Raw genomic sequence first — 20377 nt, forward strand, 5'->3', positions numbered from 1 at the left:
TAGTAGAAGATTTGAAGGCCTCAATGCAGCGGTTGATTGGCTAAAGACAAATCGGCTCATGAGACTTGAATGCTGTTGCAGGTCGCCATCTGCTGGCAGCTTAGTGCGCCGACGCTGTGCGGGTCCAGGACACGAGACGACAATAATTTTCACACATCGGTCGGCTTTCATTTTGGAAGGAGCGCTTTAAATTTTCACAATAAAACAGTTGAATTAAGGAGGCGGAGCGACCGACGGGATAAACTCCGCCCTTCAGCAAAACCGACACAGGAAGACAGGATGTCACTTCCACTTCCTAAAAATGTATCAATGTTGTCCTCTTCTCTGTGTGATGGGGGCCCCATGACTAAACCATTAAGGGCCCCATCCCAACCTCCATTTCACTGCGTCCCTACTCCATCTCAAAGCCTAGTGATCCCATTTGCTGTCACAAATGCCCCGGACAGTGTCGGGTCCCATAGCAGCTGCGTGGATTTCTATAGTTAAATCTGACCTACGGCCCTCCCTTCAGTCTTATACCCGACCTCTGACCTCCCCTCAGTCTTATACCTGACCTCTGACCTCTGTCTTATATCTGACCTCCGGCCTTCCCTTCAGTCTTATACCTGACCTCCGTCCTTCCCTTCAGTCTTATACCTGACCTCCGTCCCTCCCTTCCGTCTTATACCTGACCTCCGTCCCTCCCTTCAGTCTTATACCTGACCTCCGACCCTCCCTTCAGTCTTATACGTGACCTCCGTCCTTCCCTTCAGTCTTATACCTGACCTCCGTCCCTCCCTTCAGTCTTATACCTGAACTCCGTCACTGACCGCTCAGTGTCTGTACTTCCCACAATGTAACATTATCATTGCTTGCTGGAAGCAATGCATGATGGGATATGTAGTCTTGAGAAGAGGCAATTGCATCACATCAAGCAGCAGGGAAAAAGTCGCAAAGCACCCTGGGAATTCAGGAAGTGATGGGCAGACGGAAGGCAGCGCTCACTACAAATCCTATAACCATGAGGTTTAGACCTCCACTAAGTCAGTCTGGTACTATTGTATTTGGACCCCACATCCCCTTGTCTTAGCCCTGATTAAGGGGGTATGTTGTGGACCCCAGGAACGTGTTGGCTACTCTGCTTGATAAATCCTCTGACCGTGGAACCCCTTAATGGAGTAAAACACCGGCTTAGTGGTTAGCACTTCCGTCCTGCAGCACTGGGGGTCCCTGGTCAAGACACTATCTGCATGGGGTTTGCTAACCCGGTTTCCTCCCACAATCCAAAGACCTGCTGGAAGGTTAATAGGGTGCTGTCTACATTTTTCCTTTTATGTATGTGAGATAGGGACCTTAGATTGTAAGCTCCTTGAGGACAGGGACTGATGTGTAGTGCTGAGTAAATTGTTGGCACTATAATATCGGTATTAACAGTGTATCTGGACTGTTCAAATGAGTGTGGAGCTTCAGTTCATACATCTCCTGGTAACACTCCACCATACGTAGACATTGTAGACAATTGTCCTCTTCCAACCTCGTGGTAACAGTTTGGTGAAGGTCCTTTTCTGGTCCACCATGACTGTTCCCAGTGCACAAAGCCAGCTCCATAAAGACATGGTTGGACCAGTTTCGTGTGAAGGGACTGGAGTGATCAGCACGGAGTCCTGACCTCAACCCTACTGGAACACATTTGGGATGAATTAGACTGTCCATTGTGAGCCTGGTCTTCTCACCCAACATCAATAACTGATAGGTGACACTTCCACACTCTGTTACCTTCACAATGATTGTTGTTGTTCTTCAGGAATCACAGGACATTCAAAAAAAGGTCAATTCATGGGGTGCAGTCTCTCCGAAAGATTGTTCCATGTCCCTTCTGGTGAAATAGATGAACATTCTCCCGCCTTGGGAAGGACCTCTTCCCTCTCTCCCAAAGGGGGCAGCCATGTTGTCAGGAACCCCTTACCACACAACCTGCCCAGGAAAGGTCCCCTCCACTTCCCTGAAGCTAGAGGTAGCAGCCACGTTGTCAGGAACCCCCTTAACACGCATAAGACTTTGGGATAGACCACGACCCCACACACACACTTTTTCCCCTGAACACAGAGGGGGCAGGCATGTTGTCAGAGAACCCATAAACACCTCCTGCCCTGGTAGCAGCAGGTGGAAGTTACCTCATGGGAAAAAGCAACCACCCCCACACACCGGACTTGGACAGAAGCTGCCATGTATATATTGTAGGGAAACGGGCAGCCTTCTGCACCCACCTGCCTTGACCTGTGATTGGACAGGGCCAGAGTGCCACCTGCCTTGACCTGTGATTGGACAGGCCTGAGTGCCATCTGCCTTGACCTGTGATTGGACAGGCCTAAGTGCCACCTGCCTTGCCTGTTCTTGGACAGGCCTGAGTGCCACCTGCCTTGACCTGGGATTCGACGGGCCTGAGTGCCACCTGCCTTGACCTGTGATTGGACAGGCCTGAGTGCCATCTGCCTTGACCTGTGATTGGACAGGCCTAAGTGCCACCTGCCTTGCCTGTTCTTGGACAGGCCTGAGTGCCACCTGCCTTGACCTGGGATTCGACGGGCCTGAGTGCCACCTGCCTTGACCTGTGATTGGACAGGCCTAACAAAATATTTTTTTAAATGGCGACTTCTGCACTTATATTATTTTAAACCTTATACTTTTTTTTTTTACAATATGTAAGGAAATGGCTTACTAAAGGCAGTATCATATTATGGAACAAAAAATTCCAAATTGTCCGCCACGTTGATTTGTAAATAAATTCAGAATTTTTTGCCATTTGCCATACCTATAAATGCCTCCCCTCTCTTGCCTTCGTTTGGGGGTGGAATTCCATCACCTCGTCATTTTTCCCGCCTCTTTACTTCAGCCCGGTCACGTGACACCGATTCCTTCCCCGCTCCTTTAATATCCACCTCGTAGAAATGCTCCGGATTTGATTGGCCGGCGCCGTAGCTGTCAATGCGCCGATTGGATGCTGGGACGGAAGCATTGGTTGGCTCAGGCGGCCGCCCCTCCGGACGCGGATTGGCTACGCTGACGTACGGCCCCGCCCTCCCGGCCTGACAGTTCTTCCGCACTGCATCTCCCGGCATGCCTTGGCGCGGGTCCCGTGACTGGATGCGGCCAAGATGGCGGACGAGCGGAGCGGGGGCCCGCGGGTGGTGCGGATAGTGAAGTCGGAGTCGGGCTATGGCTTCAATGTGCGGGGTCAGGTCAGCGAGGGGGGGCAGCTGCGCAGTATTAATGGAGAGCTGTACGCCCCCCTGCAACATGTCAGTGCCGTGCTGCCCGGAGGAGCCGCTGACCGCGCCGGCATCCGTAAGGGTGACCGCATCCTGGAGGTGTGAGTATCTGTGTGTGTTGCCACTGAATATTGCCTGTATAACTGAGTGGCATCAACTGAGACCGCGCCATGGGGGTGACCGCATCCTGAAGGCGTAAGTATCCATTGTACCGCCACCGTATAACTGACTGACCGCCATCAACCAAGACCGCGCTATGGGGGTGACCGCGTCCCAAAGGTGTGAGTATCAATTGTACTGCCACCGTATGACTGCCATCGACCAAGACCGCGCCATGGGGTGACCGCGTCCCGAAGGCGTGAGTATCCATTGTACTGCCACAGTATAACTGACTGCCATCAACCAAGACCGCGCCATGGGGGTGACCGCGCCATGGGGTGACCGCATCCTGGATGTGTGAGTATCCATTGTACTGCCACAGTATAACTGACGGCCATCGACTGAGACCGTGTCATGGGGGTGACCGCATCCTGGAGGCGCGAATATCTGCTATACCGCCACTGTATGTCCATGAGAGTGACCGCATCCTTCTATAGCACCCTATTAAACACCCCTTCCCGGCCGGCTGTCTGTCATGTGACCCGCTAGATTGATACATTTCAATGATGTCACACTTTGGAAGAGCAACTTCCTGTGTCACCATGGCAACCAATCCGCCTAGTACATCACATTAGGAACACTTCCTCTTTCATGTTTTGTGATGATCGGCGGCGGGGGAGGGGTTTAGATGCATGTTGTAGAGCTGATCGGGCAGCGTATAGTGGCCCCTGGGGCCCCACCGTGTATGTCTTAATCCCCAGATTTGGTTTTGCTTCTCAGATGCCATAGACAAGGATTGAAAACCCCCACCGGGTTTGTCTCCAGTGTCCCCACCTGCACTTCCTGTCCTGTAGACAAAACAGGAAGTGGGAGAAAATCTCTCCATAGTCGGGAAAAGGTTGTAACTGCAGCTGGTGTTCCCATTGGACGGTTTCCTGTGACGGCTCACATTTTTGTGACAGTGGTCTCCAGGACACAGAGAGAGGGCGGATCTCCCCACATTGGTGGAGGCCGGGGTCCCCCATCCCCTCATTCTGTCACAGTTCAGTATACAAGGGGCCCCTGAAGGGACGTCTTCAGCATGGAACCCCATTGGTGGAGGCCAGGGTCTCCACCCCCCCTATTGCATCACAATTCAGTATACAGGGGGCCCCTGAAGAGACAGCTTCAGCATGGAACTGCATTGGTGGAGGCCGAGATCTCCATCCCTCATTGTGTCACAGTTCAGTATACAGGGGGCCCCTAAAGGGACATCTTCAGCATGGAACCCCATTGGTGGAGGCCAGGGTCTCCACCCCCCTATTGCATCACAATTCAGTATACAGGGGGCCCCTGAAGAGACAGCTTCAGCATGGAACTACATTGGTGGAGGCTGAGATCTCCATCCCTCATTGTGTCACAGTTCAGTATACAAGGGGCCCCTGAAGGGACGTCTTCAGCATGGAACCCCATTGGTGGAGGCCAGGGTCTCCACCCCCCTATTGCATCACAATTCAGTATACAGGGGGCCCCTGAAGGGACATCTTCAACATGGAACCCCATTGGTGGAGGCCAGGGTCTCCACCCCCCTATTGCAACACAATTCAGTATACAGGGGGCCCCTGAAGAAACAGCTTCAGCATGGAACTGCATTGGTGGAGGCCGAGATCTCCATCCCTCATTGTGTCACAATTCAGTATACAGGGGGCCCCTGAAGAAACAGCTTCAGCATGGAACTGCATTGGTGGAGGCCAGGTCCTCTGTCCCTCATTGTGTCACAATTCAGTATACAGGGGCCTCTAAAGGGAAGTTTTCAGCATGCAACCCTATTGGTGGAGGCCGGGGTCCAATAGAGAGATTTCTCCTCACTTCCTGTCCTGGAGAGGAAGTGATCATCAGAGATTTTAAAAAATCTGGCGGGGGTTCAAGACTCCCCCCTACGCTATTAATAGAAACATCTTTATGTCTGTGTAACTGTTGGAGAGCCCCCCTGTCCCCTCACTTCCTGTCTGGTGAAACCGTTGTCAGTGATGGGAAATCTCTCTCATGGTACCTGGACTAGCAGTGAAAACCTGACGGGTTGTAACCCCTCCCCTGCGCCATCCAACTCCGAGAGGCATTTGGGCAGGACCGGGCTTGGAGCTGGTAGTGTAGCAGAGATGGACCTGCTGGGAGTTGTAGTTCCACAGCAGTCAGGGGATGGCAGGGTGTGTGGAGCTCCTGGTTGTGCTGTAGGGCTTGTTGGGAGTTGTAGTTGCACAGTAGTCGGGGGGTGGCAGGGTGTGGTGCTCCTGGTTGTGCTGTAGGGCTTGTTGGGAGTTGTAGTTCCACAGCAGTCGGGGGGTGGCAGGGTGTGTGGAGCTCCTGGTTGTGCTGTAGGGCTTGTTGGGAGTTGTAGTTTTATAGAGAGCCTTTTGTAGTATGTGGACATGTTGCAGGGCTTGCTGGGAGTTGTAGTTGCACAGCAGTCGGGTGGTGGCAGGGTGTGTGGAGCTCCTGGTTGTGCTGTAGGGCTTGTTGGGAGTTGTAGTTGCACAGTAGTCGGGGGATGGCAGGGTGTGGTGCTCCTGGTTGTGCTGTAGGGCTTGCTGGGAGTTGTAGTTGCACAGTAGTCGGGGGATGGCAGGGTGTGGTGCTCCTGGTTGTGCTGTAGGGCTTGCTGGGAGTTGTAGTTGCACAGTAGTCGGGGGATGGCAGGGTGTGTGGAGCTCCTGGTTGTGCTGTAGGGCTTGCTGAGAGTTGTAGTTGCACAGTAGTCAGGGGATGGCAGGGTGTGCGGAGCTCCTGGTTGGGCCGTTGGGCTTGCTGGGAGCTGTAGTTCCACAGCAGTCAGGGGATGGCAGGGCTTGCTGGGAGTTGTAGTTTTATAGAGAGCCTTTTGTAGTCTGTGGACGTGTTGCAGGGCTTGCTGGGAGTTGTAGTTTTATAGAGAGCCTTTTGTAGTATGTGGACATGTTGCAGGGCTTGCTGGGAGTTGTAGTTTTATAGAGAGCCTTTTGTAGTCTGTGGACATGTTGCAGGGCTTGCTGGGAGATGTAGTCTGATAGCAGCAGGCGTCCCTGGGTGAAAGTTCGTGGTAATGATCCGACACCGATACGGCTTCTAATAATAATTAACAAGACAATATGAAGCCGGCGTCAGAAGAAACCACTCAGCACAAACCAGAGACGATTAGAGACCCCGGATTAAAGGGGAACTCCAGGAAGACGGCAGAAATCTGATCTGCCTAGAGAAGCACAGGGACCCAGTGGGGTCTTCAATGATATGTAATGATCATGGAAAGGTTTTATTTAGGGGGCGGGGCCAGAGGAGGTAAAATATAAGCGGCTTCAACACGAGGCACTTTGATTGGATTCTTGATGAGGATTGATGATCTTGTATGAAGCCGCCGAGCGTTCCCTGTGTACTGTCTGCGGAGATCAGTGATTGTGTAATCTCCGAGGAGGGGGGAGGACCGTCCGTGCTGAGCCATCCGACATCCTGGTTGTGGTTTGGCTCTCCTCGGACACAGGAAGGAAGTCTGTGACTTGTAGTGGCCTCTTCCTCAAAGGAGCCTCTCCGGGTGTCACAAGAGCTGCGGGAAGTTACAGTCACTGCGCTTCATCCTGAGAGTGATCACATGACCCCCGAGCACCACGGGGCCCAAATGTGATTACCCCCCAGCAATGCGTCCCGGAAGACGTTCAATGACCCCATTATAATGGAAGTCACAGGACAGGAGAAGTGGTACTGTGCAGAGTCCATATATACAGAATAAGAACATATACCGAGAATGACACCCGGCATACAGGACAGGAGAAGTGGTACTGTGCAGAGTCCATACATACAGAATAAGAACAGATACCGAGAATGACACCCGGCATACAGGACAAGAGAAGTGGTAATGTGCAGAGTCCATACATGCAGAATAAGAACAGATACCGAGAATGACACCCGGCATACAGGACAAGAGAAGTGGTACTGTGCAGAGCCCATACATACATATACCGAGAATGACAGCTATGACATGAATAGAGAAGTGTCCCTCTGTACTGGCAGTAGGTGTAGAATGTGTGTGTTATTATTGATGACCTCTCATTGCTCCCTGTCAGTCTACATGTATAAACCCCGCCCCCTCTGTGTCTCCCCCCAATCCAGGAACAGTGTCAATGTGGAAGGGGCGACCCACAAGCAGGTGGTCGATCTGATCCGGGCCGGAGAGAAGGAGCTGGTCCTCACCGTTCTGTCTGTCCCGCCGCACGAAGCCGAGAACTTGGACCCCAGTGACGACTCCTCGGGCCAATCCTTCTACGACTACACGGAGAAACAAGCCGTGCCCATCTCCGTCCCAACATACAAGCACGTGGAGCAGAACGGGGAGAAGTTTGTGGTGAGCGGCGGGGTGGTCAGGTCCGGGGTGATATGGGGAGGTACCTGGAACAAGCATGCGCACAAGGGGCTTCCAGGGACTGACCTGGAACAAGCATGCGCACAAGGGGCTTCCGGGGAGTTGACCTGGAACAAGCATGCGCACAAGGGGCTTCCGGGGACCTGACCTGGAACAAGCATGCGCACAAGGGGCTTCCGGGGACTGACCTGGAACAAGCATGCGCACAAGGGGCTTCCAGGGACTGACCTGGAACAGCAAAAGCATGCGCACAAGGGGCTTCCGGGGAGCTGACCCGGAACAAGCATGCGCACAAGGGGCTTCCGGGGAGCTGACCCGGAACAAGCATGCGCACAAGGGGCTTCCGGGGAGCTGACCCGGAACAAGCATGCGCACAAGGGGCTTCCGGGGAGCTGACCCGGAACAAGCATGCGCACAAGGGGCTTCCGGGGAGCTGACCCGGAACAAGCATGCGCACAAGGGGCTTCCGGGGAGCTGACCCGGAACAAGCATGCGCACAAGGGGCTTCCGGGGAGCTGACCCGGAACAAGCATGCGCACAAGGGGCTTCCGGGGAGCTGACCCGGAACAAGCATGCGCACAAGGGGCTTCCGGGGAGCTGACCCGGAACAAGCATGCGCACAAGGGGCTTCCGGGGAGCTGACCCGGAACAAGCATGCGCACAAGGGGCTTCCGGGGAGCTGACCCGGAACAAGCATGCGCACAAGGGGCTTCCGGGGAGCTGACCCGGAACAAGCATGCGCACAAGGGGCTTCCGGGGAGCTGACCCGGAACAAGCATGCGCACAAGGGGCTTCCGGGGAGCTGACCCGGAACAAGCATGCGCACAAGGGGCTTCCGGGGAGCTGACCCGGAACAAGCATGCGCACAAGGGGCTTCCGGGGAGCTGACCCGGAACAAGCATGCGCACAAGGGGCTTCCGGGGAGCTGACCCGGAACAAGCATGCGCACAAGGGGCTTCCGGGGAGCTGACCCGGAACAAGCATGCGCACAAGGGGCTTCCGGGGAGCTGACCCGGAACAAGCATGCGCACAAGGGGCTTCCGGGGAGCTGACCCGGAACAAGCATGCGCACAAGGGGCTTCCGGGGAGCTGACCCGGAACAAGCATGCGCACAAGGGGCTTCCGGGGAGCTGACCCGGAACAAGCATGCGCACAAGGGGCTTCCGGGGAGCTGACCCGGAACAAGCATGCGCACAAGGGGCTTCCGGGGAGCTGACCCGGAACAAGCATGCGCACAAGGGGCTTCCGGGGAGCTGACCCGGAACAAGCATGCGCACAAGGGGCTTCCGGGGAGCTGACCCGGAACAAGCATGCGCACAAGGGGCTTCCGGGGAGCTGACCCGGAACAAGCATGCGCACAAGGGGCTTCCGGGGAGCTGACCCGGAACAAGCATGCGCACAAGGGGCTTCCGGGGAGCTGACCCGGAACAAGCATGCGCACAAGGGGCTTCCGGGGAGCTGACCCGGAACAAGCATGCGCACAAGGGGCTTCCGGGGAGCTGACCCGGAACAAGCATGCGCACAAGGGGCTTCCGGGGAGCTGACCCGGAACAAGCATGCGCACAAGGGGCTTCCGGGGAGCTGACCCGGAACAAGCATGCGCACAAGGGGCTTCCGGGGAGCTGACCCGGAACAAGCATGCGCACAAGGGGCTTCCGGGGAGCTGACCCGGAACAAGCATGCGCACAAGGGGCTTCCGGGGAGCTGACCCGGAACAAGCATGCGCACAAGGGGCTTCCGGGGAGCTGACCCGGAACAAGCATGCGCACAAGGGGCTTCCGGGGAGCTGACCCGGAACAAGCATGCGCACAAGGGGCTTCCGGGGAGCTGACCCGGAACAAGCATGCGCACAAGGGGCTTCCGGGGAGCTGACCCGGAACAAGCATGCGCACAAGGGGCTTCCGGGGAGCTGACCCGGAACAAGCATGCGCACAAGGGGCTTCCGGGGAGCTGACCCGGAACAAGCATGCGCACAAGGGGCTTCCGGGGAGCTGACCCGGAACAAGCATGCGCACAAGGGGCTTCCGGGGAGCTGACCCGGAACAAGCATGCGCACAAGGGGCTTCCGGGGAGCTGACCCGGAACAAGCATGCGCACAAGGGGCTTCCGGGGAGCTGACCCGGAACAAGCATGCGCACAAGGGGCTTCCGGGGAGCTGACCCGGAACAAGCATGCGCACAAGGGGCTTCCGGGGAGCTGACCCGGAACAAGCATGCGCACAAGGGGCTTCCGGGGAGCTGACCCGGAACAAGCATGCGCACAAGGGGCTTCCGGGGAGCTGACCTGGAACAAGCATGCGCACAAGGGGCTTCCGGGGACTGACCTGGAAAAAGCATGCGCTCAAGGGGCTTCCGGGGAGCTCACCTGGAACAAGCATGCGTGCAAGGGGCTTCCGGGATCTGACCTGGAACAAGCATGTGCTCAAGGGGCTTCCGGGGAGCTCACCTGGAACAAGCATGCGTGCAAGGGGCTTCCGGGGACTGACCTGGAACAAGCATGCGCACAAGGGAAGTCCATTAAACATCATAGGTGCCGGGTATCTCGGGGTGCAAGGCCTCAGATACATATGGACCCAAGTGCTTGAGTAGCAGGTCTAGGGCCTTAGGGTCACATTCCAGGCTAGTCCTGCACTTCCTGTCCAGCGGCAGTCGGGTACGGCACTCCAAAGTTAGACTGCTGGGACACTAGCAACAAAAAAACCGAGGCATGCTGGGAGGAGGAGTCATCTTGGGCTGGTGCATAGTTTGTTTTTTTGCCAGTGACCAGTAGGTGGCAGCATAACTCCACAGTATCAGAATTCCTGTGTCCCTCAATGGACTAGAAGGAAGGGTTCCTATCCGCACGCATGTTCTGGGTCAGACTCTCTCCGTCTTGAAGCCAGGTAACCAGCATCTTCAGGAGCAGAGGTCAGGACAGGTCCCCTTTCAATGGCGTTCCTTCCTCTGACGTGTACAGCGTGTCATGACCGGGGTCTGCCTTTTGGTTTTTCAGGTCTACAACACCTACATGGCCGGCAGACAGCTGTGCTCTAAACGATACCGGGAATTCGCCATTCTGAACCAGAACCTCAAACGGGAGTTTGCCAACTTCACCTTCCCGCGGCTACCGGGCAAGTGGCCCTTTTCACTGTCTGAACAGCAGCTGGACGCCAGGAGGAGGGGCTTGGAGGAATACCTGGAGAAAGGTATGGAACCCTGCTTGTTCCTGCAAATGTAACTCCTGACAAGAGTAGGTTTCCCCTTCTACTTCCTGTCCGGGAGACACAACAGGAAATGGGAGGTAATCTTCCTAAAGAGATGGAAAAATCCCATTTGTCACCAAAACGAGAGTCCCCATTGGAAGATGACACCTTGTTTCATTTTCCTTTTTGTCCCGGGTTCAATGATGTTTGCCGTACCCGACACGGGGTGCAGAGCAATAAAATACAACGGGGGTTCCAAGCTTTCCCACTTAAAAGCAGAACTCCATCTGTTTATATATAGATCCGCCCGTGTCATGTGAGCCCAGGCCCAGTAATAATCCTCCTGTGGGCGTGCCATCTCAGCATGGGCTCTCAATGGAAGCCGGCTTCACATAGTGGGGTCCGTGCCCACGTAGAGATGGACAGTCCAAGCTATGGCAGGTGGATGGGGAGACCTAGAAGTGAGCTAGGCACTGGAGAGCTAAAGCATAACGGGGGCAGAGGTATAGCCGTACTGGTAGATGGGGAGGGACAGAGGGCACAGAGCACTGGGGGCAAGCATGGAGGACAGGGGCACAGAGGAGACATGTGGGTACACAGGGCACACTGGGTACTGGAACACTGAAGCACAACAGGGGCAGAGGTACAGCAGTATTGGAAAATTGGGAAGAATGGGGGGGCAGGCATGGGAGGACATGATCACAGAGGAGACGTGAGGATTCACAGGGCACACGTACTGGAACACAACATGGGCAGAGGTATAGCAGTACTGGTAGAGGGGGAGGAACAGAGGGCACGGAGAACGGGGGGCAGGCATGGAGGATAGGGCCACAGAGGAAACATGGGGGTACACAGGGCATACTAGGTAGTGGAACACTGAAGCACAACAGGGGCAGAGGTATAGTAGTATTGGAAGATGGGGAAGAACAGAGGGCGCAGAGCACTGGGGGGCAAGCATGGAGGACAGTGGCACAGAAGAGACATGGGGGTACACAGGGTACTGGAACACTGAGGCACAACAGCATTGGCAAATGGGGAAGAACAGAGGGCTCAGAGAGCTGGGGGCAGGCACGTAGAACATGGACACAGAGGAAACATGGGGATTCACAGGTCCCACTAGGTACTGGAACACTGAGGCCCAACGGGCATAAGTACAGCAGTATTGGAAGATGGGGAAGAATGGGGGGCCGGGCATGGAGGACATGATCACAGAGGAGACATGGGGGTACACAGGGCACACTGGGTGCAGGAACACCGAGGCACAACAGGGGCAGAGGTATAGCAGCACTGGCTGATGGGGAGGAACAGAGGGCATGGAGAACTGTGGGCAGGCATAGAGGTGACATGGGGGTACACGGGGCCCATTAGGTACTGGAACACTGAGGCACAACAGGGGCAGAGGTATAGTAGTATTGGCAGATGGGGGAGGCAGGCATGGAGGAAAGTGGCACCGAGGAGACATGGGGGTACACAGAGCACACTAGGTACTGGAACACTGAGGCACCACAGGGGCAGAGGTATAGCAGCACTGGCTGATGGAGAACAGCGGGCACAGAGAACTGGGGGGCAGGCATAGAGGACACGGGTGCAGAGGAGACATGGGGGCACACTGGGTACTGGAACACTGAGGCACAACAGGGGCAGAGTTAGCTGGGCAGGCACACAGGCCTGGAGGCGGGCATTGAGGGCAGAGGTAATAATCTGCAGCAGGGAGACTCGGCTTAAGAGTAGCAGAGCCGCACTTCGCTGCACCAATCAGGAGATTTGTTTCCTGCTTTGATGTGGTGCCGGCACTCCAGGTAAAACCCAAAGGCTTCAGAAGCAGAGAGGAGACTCCGGTGCTGGACCTCAGGAGATGAGTGTTACACCCGGATAGACCAGCAGTCGCACCTCCTAATGTCAGCTGGAGGGACCGCCCACGCGGAACAGAGACCCCAGACTGTCACATGACTTCAGTGAAGACCCCTGAAATGGAGATGTATCCAGGAGCGGGGGGACTGTTGGGAACAGGATACTGAGATCTGTGTACCCGGATTCCCAGCTCCACACATCTATTGCAGCTGGTATAAGGAGTCTCACTCCTTGTGCTGGATTCTTTTTATTTCAATCATAGATATTAGATGAAGACGGTAACATTTGAGGAAATGGAACTCTTCTCCTTGTCATCAGATTGACTTCTCTTTTTGTTGTTTTTGTTTCCTCTTTGGCACAGTCTGCTCCATACGGGTGATCGGGGAAAGTGACATCATGCAGGAGTTCTTGTCTGAGTCAGACGAGGTAAGGCCGCCCTCACCTGCTGCTTGTTACCTGTGGCCTCTTTGCAGCCACTTCCTGTCTACATACACTCCAGTGATGGCTGCATGGCATTTCTCAGGGCGGGTTTCCCCGATGGTGACAACAGTGGCCTGTGTATTGTGTCTTGAAATGGCCATTTGTAGACGCCATCATAGGGTGACAACAGGGAGACGGGGATAGTGTTGTCACCCTGTAACAGGAAGTGTCTGACCAAGGACCTTTATGGCGGGACCACCAGGAATCGTGTTAAGAAAAGTGGAAGATTTATAAAAATAGAAAATGGCTTTTTGAAGTGAAATATTAAATCTTCTCTGAGAGTTTATTGTTCTCTTATGACATCATCATGTGACCCTTCTTGCCCCTCCCACAGAATTACAATGGAGTGTCAGACGTAGAACTCCGCATAGCATTAGCGGACAAGACCACCGCCACCGTCCGGGTGAAGAAGAACAGTACCACGGACCAGGTGTACCAGGTATGGGGTGACCACCTTATGGGGGGGCTTCTGACCACCTGCATCCAGTTATGGGGTGACACTCCTTATTGGAGGAGGAGGGGGTTTGTGCTTGTGTCTGGGCCCAGATGTTGGGTGACCTTATTGTGGAAAGGGGCTTCTGACCACCTGCATCCAGTTATGGGGTGACCCTTTTATGGGGTTTGGGGCTTTTGTCTGCCAGTGTCCAGCCATAGGGTTCCAGGGGGGGCTTCTGCCTGCCGGCATGCAGGTATGGGGTCCCCTATTATTGGGGTAGAGGGGTTTGGCTGTCTGCGTCCAGATATGGGGGGGGGATCCTCTCATTGTAGGGGGGAGGGGATTGTGTCTATGTTGAGCTGAGGGGGGGTTGTGCTTATCTGTGCACAAAATTTGGGGTGACCCTCTTATTGGGTAAAGGGGTTCTGTCCCCCTGCGTCCAGTTGTACAGTGACCCTCTTACGGGGGGGGGATTCTGTCTGCTAGTCATCGAGGGAGGGGCTTCTGGTTGCCAGCATGCAGATATGGGGTCCCCTATTATTGGGGGAGAGTGGCTTGTTTGTCCATTTTATTAGGGTAGAGGGGCTTGGCTGTCTGTGTCCAGGTATGAGGTACCCTTTTATTGGGGGAGGGGCTTGTCTTCATCCGGGTATGGGATGACGATGTTATTGAGGGAGGGGCTTCTGTCTGCCCGCGTCCAATTATGGTGTTACCCGCTTAAAGTGGGGTGGGGGGCTTCTGTCTCCACCCAGGTATGGGGTGACCCTCCTATTAGGAGGAGGGGCTTGTGTCTGCATACAGGTATGGAATGACCATGTTATTAGGGGAGGGGCTTCTGTCATGGCGTTACCCTCTTAATGTGGGATGGGGGGCTTCTGTCTCCACCCAGGTATGGGGTGACCCTCCTATTAGGGGGAGGGGCTTGTGTCTGTGTCCAGGTATAGAGTGACCCTGGTATTTTGGGGGGTGCTTGGGTCTGCCTGTGCCCGCTCACACCTTCTCTCTTCCCGCAGGCCCTCGCTGCCAAGATCGGAATGGACGGCATCACAGCGAACTACTTTGCCCTGTTTGAGGTCATTAATCATTCCTTTGGTCAGTAAGCTGCAGCTCGTTCTTTCTCTTCTGTCACATTGGTTTGTAACTAACCCCCAGCAAGTGTTTTATGTTTCTGGAAGCCCAACTCCAGCCAAAACGATTGTATTTTAGAGGCGGGGAAGGGAGTAGAGCCTTTGTCATGATTTTAATGACACTTGTGCCCCTATTGGGAAGATTTATCCTCCCTTCCTTTCTGGACAGGAAGTGATGGGAAATGCCCTAATGGGGACACAAAGATTTTTTGTAACCATCTAAAACTGTCTGGAGTTCTGCATAAAAGTTGAACCTGCTAATAGTTTGCCTTCCCATCCAGTCTGGGGCAGTGGGTGTTCCCAGGCAGGGTGCATTTGCATGGTAATGCCCCCATGTGATGCTGAGCCTCCATGAGTGAAGGAACCCAAATCCAATTATCATTCCCAATCCTCATAATTCCCCTTGGGTGGCACTAGGTAGGCCAATGAATGCTGGGCCCCCAACTGACCCCAGTAGTATTCTCAAGGCAGCCATTAAAAACCTCAGAAGACAAACTGGGGTCCCCGACTAGACTTAAACGTCATAATTCTGTCTAATGGACCCATTGAAACTGCTCCCCTATACAGGCAAAGGGGTGCTGATCCAATAGTATTCTCATGGCATTGAAACTGCTACCTTATGCATGCAAAGGGGTGCTAGGCACCCAACTGTTCCCAATAGTATTCTCATGGCATTGATATCCTATGTAGGCAAAGGGGTGCTGGGGGCCCAACTGATCCAATGGTATTCTTATGGCATTGAAACTGCAACCCTGTGCTGGGGCCCCAACTGATACAATAGTATTCTCATGGCATTGAAACTGCTACCCTATACAGGCAAAAGGGGTGCCGGGGCCCCAACTGATCCAATAGTATTCTCATGGCATTGAAACTGCTACCCTATACAGGCAAAAGGGGTGACGTGGCCCCAACTGACCCCAGTAGTATTCTCATGGCATTGAAACTGCTACCCTATGCAGGCAAAGTAGTGCTGGGGCCCCAACTGATCCCAACAGTATTCTCATGGCGTTAAAACTGCTACCCTATACAGGTAAAAGGGGTGCTGGGGCCCCAACTGACCCCAGTAGTATTCTCACGCCATTAAAACTCTACCCTATACAGGCAAAGGGGTGCTGGGGCCCCAACTGACTGACCCCAGTAGTAGTCTCATGGCATTGAAACTGCAACCCTATGTAGGCAAAAGGGGTGCTGGGGCCCCAACTGACTGACCCCAATAGTATTCTCATGGCATTGAAACTGCTCCCCTATAGAGGAAAAGGGATGCTGGGGACCCAACTGATCCCAGTAGTATTCCCATGGCATTGAAACTGCTACCCTATGTAGGCAAAGGGGTTTTGGGGGCCCAACTGATCCCATCAGTATTCTCATGGCATTGAAACTGCTCCCCTATACCGGAAAAGGGGTGCTGGGGCCCCAACTGACCCCAGTAGTGTTCCGTAGAACCTCGGAAGGCAAACTTTAGGCAAGGGAAGTATGGTTAGCATGGCCACTGCGGCCGTCGGTGACACAGCGACTCTTCGCTCTTTCAGTCAGGAAGTTGGCCCCCAACGAGTTCCCTCACAAGCTCTACGTCCAGAACTACACCTCGGCCGTGCCCGGGACCTGCCTCACGGTGCGCAAGTGGCTGTTCACCACGTCCGAGGAGTCGCTGCTGAAGGACAACGACTTGGCCGTCTCGTTTTTCTTCCACCAGGTAAGCGGAGGAGAAGTGAACGCACAATTGGCACTTTGTAACCGCCACACAATCGATCTTTGCATGAGGCTTGGCAGGTTGCTCAATGCCTTGCGATAGGGCGGCACGTCACCAGTAATCTGGCTCTCCTCTGCTTGCAGGCAATAGACGACGTCAAGCGTGGTTACATTAAGGCCGACGACAAAGGGTACCAGTTACAGAAGCTCTGCGAGCAGCGGAAGATGTTAATGGTAATGTGATCCGCCGTCCCTTCTCCCTCCTCTAATAGTACCGTCTTGTATATATTGCTGTTGAGTCATTTTACTACTACGATGTGAATAATCTGGTGTTCTTTGAGCTCAAGCTGCTCAGTTCTGTTAAGCATTTGTGACAGTTTCTACATGCCGAAGGATTTGTCTTTTTTGAGATCCGTAAAGCATTTTCCTTTGCATTGATGCAATACTGTTGGGTCACCGGCCTACACCCTTACCCTCCTCCCCCACTTCCTGCTGATTGCACAATGCATATGGAGCCCTGATTGACTCACAGTCCTACTGTGTAGGGAACCTCCGCACCCCAGCTGTTGTGATACTACAAATCCCACCATGCTTCTGGCTTTGGGAGGCATGCCTGTAGCTGGTAGCATTTGCAAAGCCTCGTGGGACTTGTAGTTCCGCAACAGTATCCGAGGAGCAGGAGGACAGGGCATGTACATCAGTGACGTTTTTCAGGCATGTGTCCACAACTTATGTGGTCTGATCCGCCCGATGGGGGTTGTACCCTAAATCCGGTTCCTGTCCCGTCTCTCCTAGTACCTGAACATGTTACGGAGCTGCGAGGGCTACAACGAGATCATGTTCCCGCACTGTTCCTGCGACTCCCGCCGGAAGGGCCACGTCATCACTGCCATCAGCATCAAACACTTCAAGCTCCTGGCCTGTACAGAAGAGGGGCAGCAGGAGGTGAGGTCGGGGGGGCAATCAGTGGGCGGTGGGGAACGTGTGTCGTGGTCATTTTTGGTTACCTGTCCGGTCTACGTTACAGAACCAGGTGATCGCCTTCGAGTGGGACGAGATGCAGCGGTGGGACACGGACGAGGAGGGGATGGCATTCTGCTTTGAGTACGCCCGAGGAGAGAAAAAGCCCCGATGGGTGAAAATCTTCACTCCGTATGTAAGTCTGTTGAAGGGGGTGGTCATTGGTGGAGCATGCTGGGAGTTGTAGTTTAAAGGTGAACTCTACTTTAATAAAAGGAAATTGATATAACATATGCAAGCGTCGCACATGCTATTTTCTATTTCAGCATTCTCCTTTTAGGGTTACTCTATATATAGATCTATATATAGATAGATCCAAAAGTATTGGGACGCCCCTCCAAATCATTGGATTCAGGTGTTCCGTGACATTTCCTGGCTACTAAATATTCTGCGGTCACCTGTTAGCGGTATTATAACAAAGTGGAAGCAACTGGGAACAACAGCAACTCAGACAGGAAGTGGTAGGCAATGTAACATGACAGAGCGGGGTCAGCGCATGCTGAAGTGCGCAGAAGTCGCCAACTGTCTGCAGAGTCAATAGCTACAGACCTCCAAACGTCGTGTGGCCTTCAGATTGGCACAACAACAGTGCGTAGAGAGCTTCATGGAATGGGTTTCCATGGCTGAGCAGCTGCATCCAAGCCTTACATCACCAAGTGCAATGCAAAGCGTGGGATGACGTGGTGTAAAGCACGCCGCCACTGGACTCTAGAGAAGGGGAGACGTGTTCTCTGGAATGACCAATCACGCTTCTCTGTCTGGCAATCCGATGGACGTGTCTGGGTTTGGCGGTTGCCAGGAGAACGGTACTTGCCTGACTGCATTGTGTAAAGTTTGGTGGGAGGTAGTTCTTCAGGGGTTGGGCTTGGCCCCTTAGTTCCAGTGAAGGGAACTCTTAAGGCATCAGCACACCAAGACATTATGGACAATTACATGCTCCCAACTTTGTGGGAGGAGTTTGGGGATGGCCCCTTCCTGTTCCAACATGACTGCGCACCAGTGCACAAAGCAAGGTCCATAAAGACATGGATGGGGGAGTTTGGGGTGGAGATAAGGCGTCCCAATACTTTGCTGGGGAGAGAGAGAGAATATGCTTGCATGCCTAAAGGGATATTGAGGGTGTGTGTGGCCCTAGTAACGGCAATTGGCTCTGATTTTGAAAGATTTCAGCAAGGGGATGACTTGTCTCTGTCTACAGAACAGAAGCAGGTGCTGATTTGCGGTGAAGACACCTCAGTGTATGTAGCAGTGTTGGGGAAAGTGTGATTTGGCATTTACAGAGTTGCACGGTTTGATTTTGTATGCGGGAGGGGGGGGAAGTAGATTGGCCTCGCTCACACTTCCTGTTTGTCCTGACACTTTTGTTTTGCAGTTTAACTACATGCACGAGTGTTTTGAGCGGGTGTTTTGCGAGCTGAAGTGGAGGAAAGAGGTAATTTTTTATTCCGAGATCCTGTTCTGTCACATACTTTGCCTGTCACCCATCCAAGTAACCTCTATCCATCTTTCTCCTGTCTATCAAGGTGGAGGAACAGGCGACGGATAAAGACAACAAGAACTGCACTCATGACAGTACGTGCAGCAAGGTAACCTGTCACCCCGGCGGGCACCATCGCTACCCCATCCGTCCTTCCCGGGCGCACTTCACAGGTCACCCCCTTTCCATCCCAGTGGTGGACCGCGATCTCTGCCCTTTCCATATCACCCCGTGCCCTGATCCCCTACGGACTAGGTCATCCCCTTCTCTGTCCCAGCTGTGGACGGTGATCTCTGCCCCTTCCATATCACCCCGTGCCCTGATATTAATGGTCTGCTCCCCTCCGGACTAGGTCACCCCCTTCTCCATCCCAGCTCTAGATGGTGATTTCTGCCCCTTCCATATCACCCCGTGCCCTGATATTAATGGTCTGCTCCCCTCCGGACTAGGTCACCCCCTTCTCCATCCCAGCTCTAGATGGTGATTTCTGCCCCTTCCATATCACCCCGTGCCCTGATGTTAATGGTCTGCACCCCTCCGGACTAGGTCACCCCCTTCTCCATCCCAGCTGTGGATGGCGATCTCTGCCCCTTCCATATCACCCCGTGCCCTGATGTTAATCGTCTCCTCACCTCCGGACAAGGTCACCCCCTTCTCCATCCCAGCTCTGGACGGTGATTTCTGCCCCTTCCATATCACCCCGTGCCCTGATATTAATGGTCTGCTCCCCTCCGGACTAGGTCACCCCCTTCTCCATCCCAGCTCTGGACGGTGATTTCTGCCCCTTCCATATCACTCCGTGCCCTGATGTGAATGGGCACAAATCCCCCCCCCCCCCCGGCCGACTCTAACAGAGTATTAGAAGGTCCTAACTACTGACCTTTCTGGGGAAAATGCTGCCTTGATCTTCCTTCAGTGTCGGTCTGATGGACTTGGTATGCGGATCTGCGTAAAAGAAGGGTAAGTCAATCCGGACTCTGATCTCTGACCAAGTGCCGGGGTCTTGGAGCAGCATTTTCTCAAGGGTGGGCAGCTAACCAACTACAACTCCCATTGTGACCGTTGACGTCGGTCACTTGTGCACTCGGCATGCTCTAAAGCCCCCTCGCCGTCTGTGTATCCCGTGGCACCCTTTGATAACCGTCCCTCTCTGTCTCTTCCCACAGAACATCTTTCAGATTGTTCGATTGCAGCACAAGGACACTAGCACCTAGCGGGCTGCGTGCCGGCCTCCTCGGATCAGAAACGACCACCCCATCCTTGCTCGGCGGACCCCCCCTTACCGGTCACTGCTCGGCAGCATCTCATCATCATGAAGATAGACGGAGTTGTTTAACCTCCTCCGGCACATGACTCTCGACTACAGCTCAGTACAGCATGGCGGGAGGGGGCAGGGTGTGGGG

At 54.1% G+C, this 20377-nt stretch overlaps 1 protein-coding gene across 3 annotated transcripts; it reads left to right on the forward strand.

Moving 5' to 3' along the window:
- Window positions 1–3071: 3071 nt before the first annotated feature.
- SNX27 (sorting nexin family member 27) lies at window positions 3072–20370 on the forward strand. 3 transcript variants are annotated; one of them, XM_018569355.1, is made up of 13 exons: window positions 3072–3349; window positions 7464–7695; window positions 10705–10897; window positions 13107–13171; window positions 13560–13664; window positions 14675–14753; window positions 16318–16481; window positions 16622–16711; window positions 17273–17422; window positions 17505–17633; window positions 18870–18929; window positions 19021–19083; window positions 20141–20370. In XM_018569355.1, the coding sequence occupies exons 1-13, from the start codon at window positions 3135–3137 to the stop codon at window positions 20186–20188; spliced, it is 1593 nt and encodes a 530-aa protein (XP_018424857.1). In that variant the 5' UTR covers window positions 3072–3134; the 3' UTR covers window positions 20189–20370. The 3 variants fall into 3 exon arrangements, with proteins under 3 accessions (XP_018424857.1, XP_018424858.1, XP_018424859.1); XM_018569356.1 differs by having other exon boundaries at window positions 19021–19069; XM_018569357.1 differs by lacking the exon at window positions 19021–19083.
- The last annotated feature ends 7 nt before the right edge of the window (window positions 20371–20377 follow it).

The sequence above is a fragment of the Nanorana parkeri genome, unplaced genomic scaffold (genome assembly GCF_000935625.1).
Source record: "Nanorana parkeri isolate BGI_ZX_2015 unplaced genomic scaffold, ASM93562v1 scaffold1324, whole genome shotgun sequence".
NCBI lineage: Eukaryota > Metazoa > Chordata > Amphibia > Anura > Dicroglossidae > Nanorana > Nanorana parkeri.

What these genes read in the sequence shown, in the direction of transcription:
- SNX27 (XM_018569355.1), top strand. Translation starts at nt 3,135, where the DNA reads ATGGCGGACGAGCGGAGCGGGGGCCCGCGGGTGGTGCGGATAGTGAAG. An exon ending in GGTGACCGCATCCTGGAGGT is followed by an intron (nt 3,350 to 7,463) that starts GTGAGTATCTGT and finishes CCCCCAATCCAG; the next exon opens with GAACAGTGTCAATGTGGAAG. An exon ending in TCTCGTTTTTCTTCCACCAG is followed by an intron (nt 16,482 to 16,621) that starts GTAAGCGGAGGA and finishes CTCTGCTTGCAG; the next exon opens with GCAATAGACGACGTCAAGCG.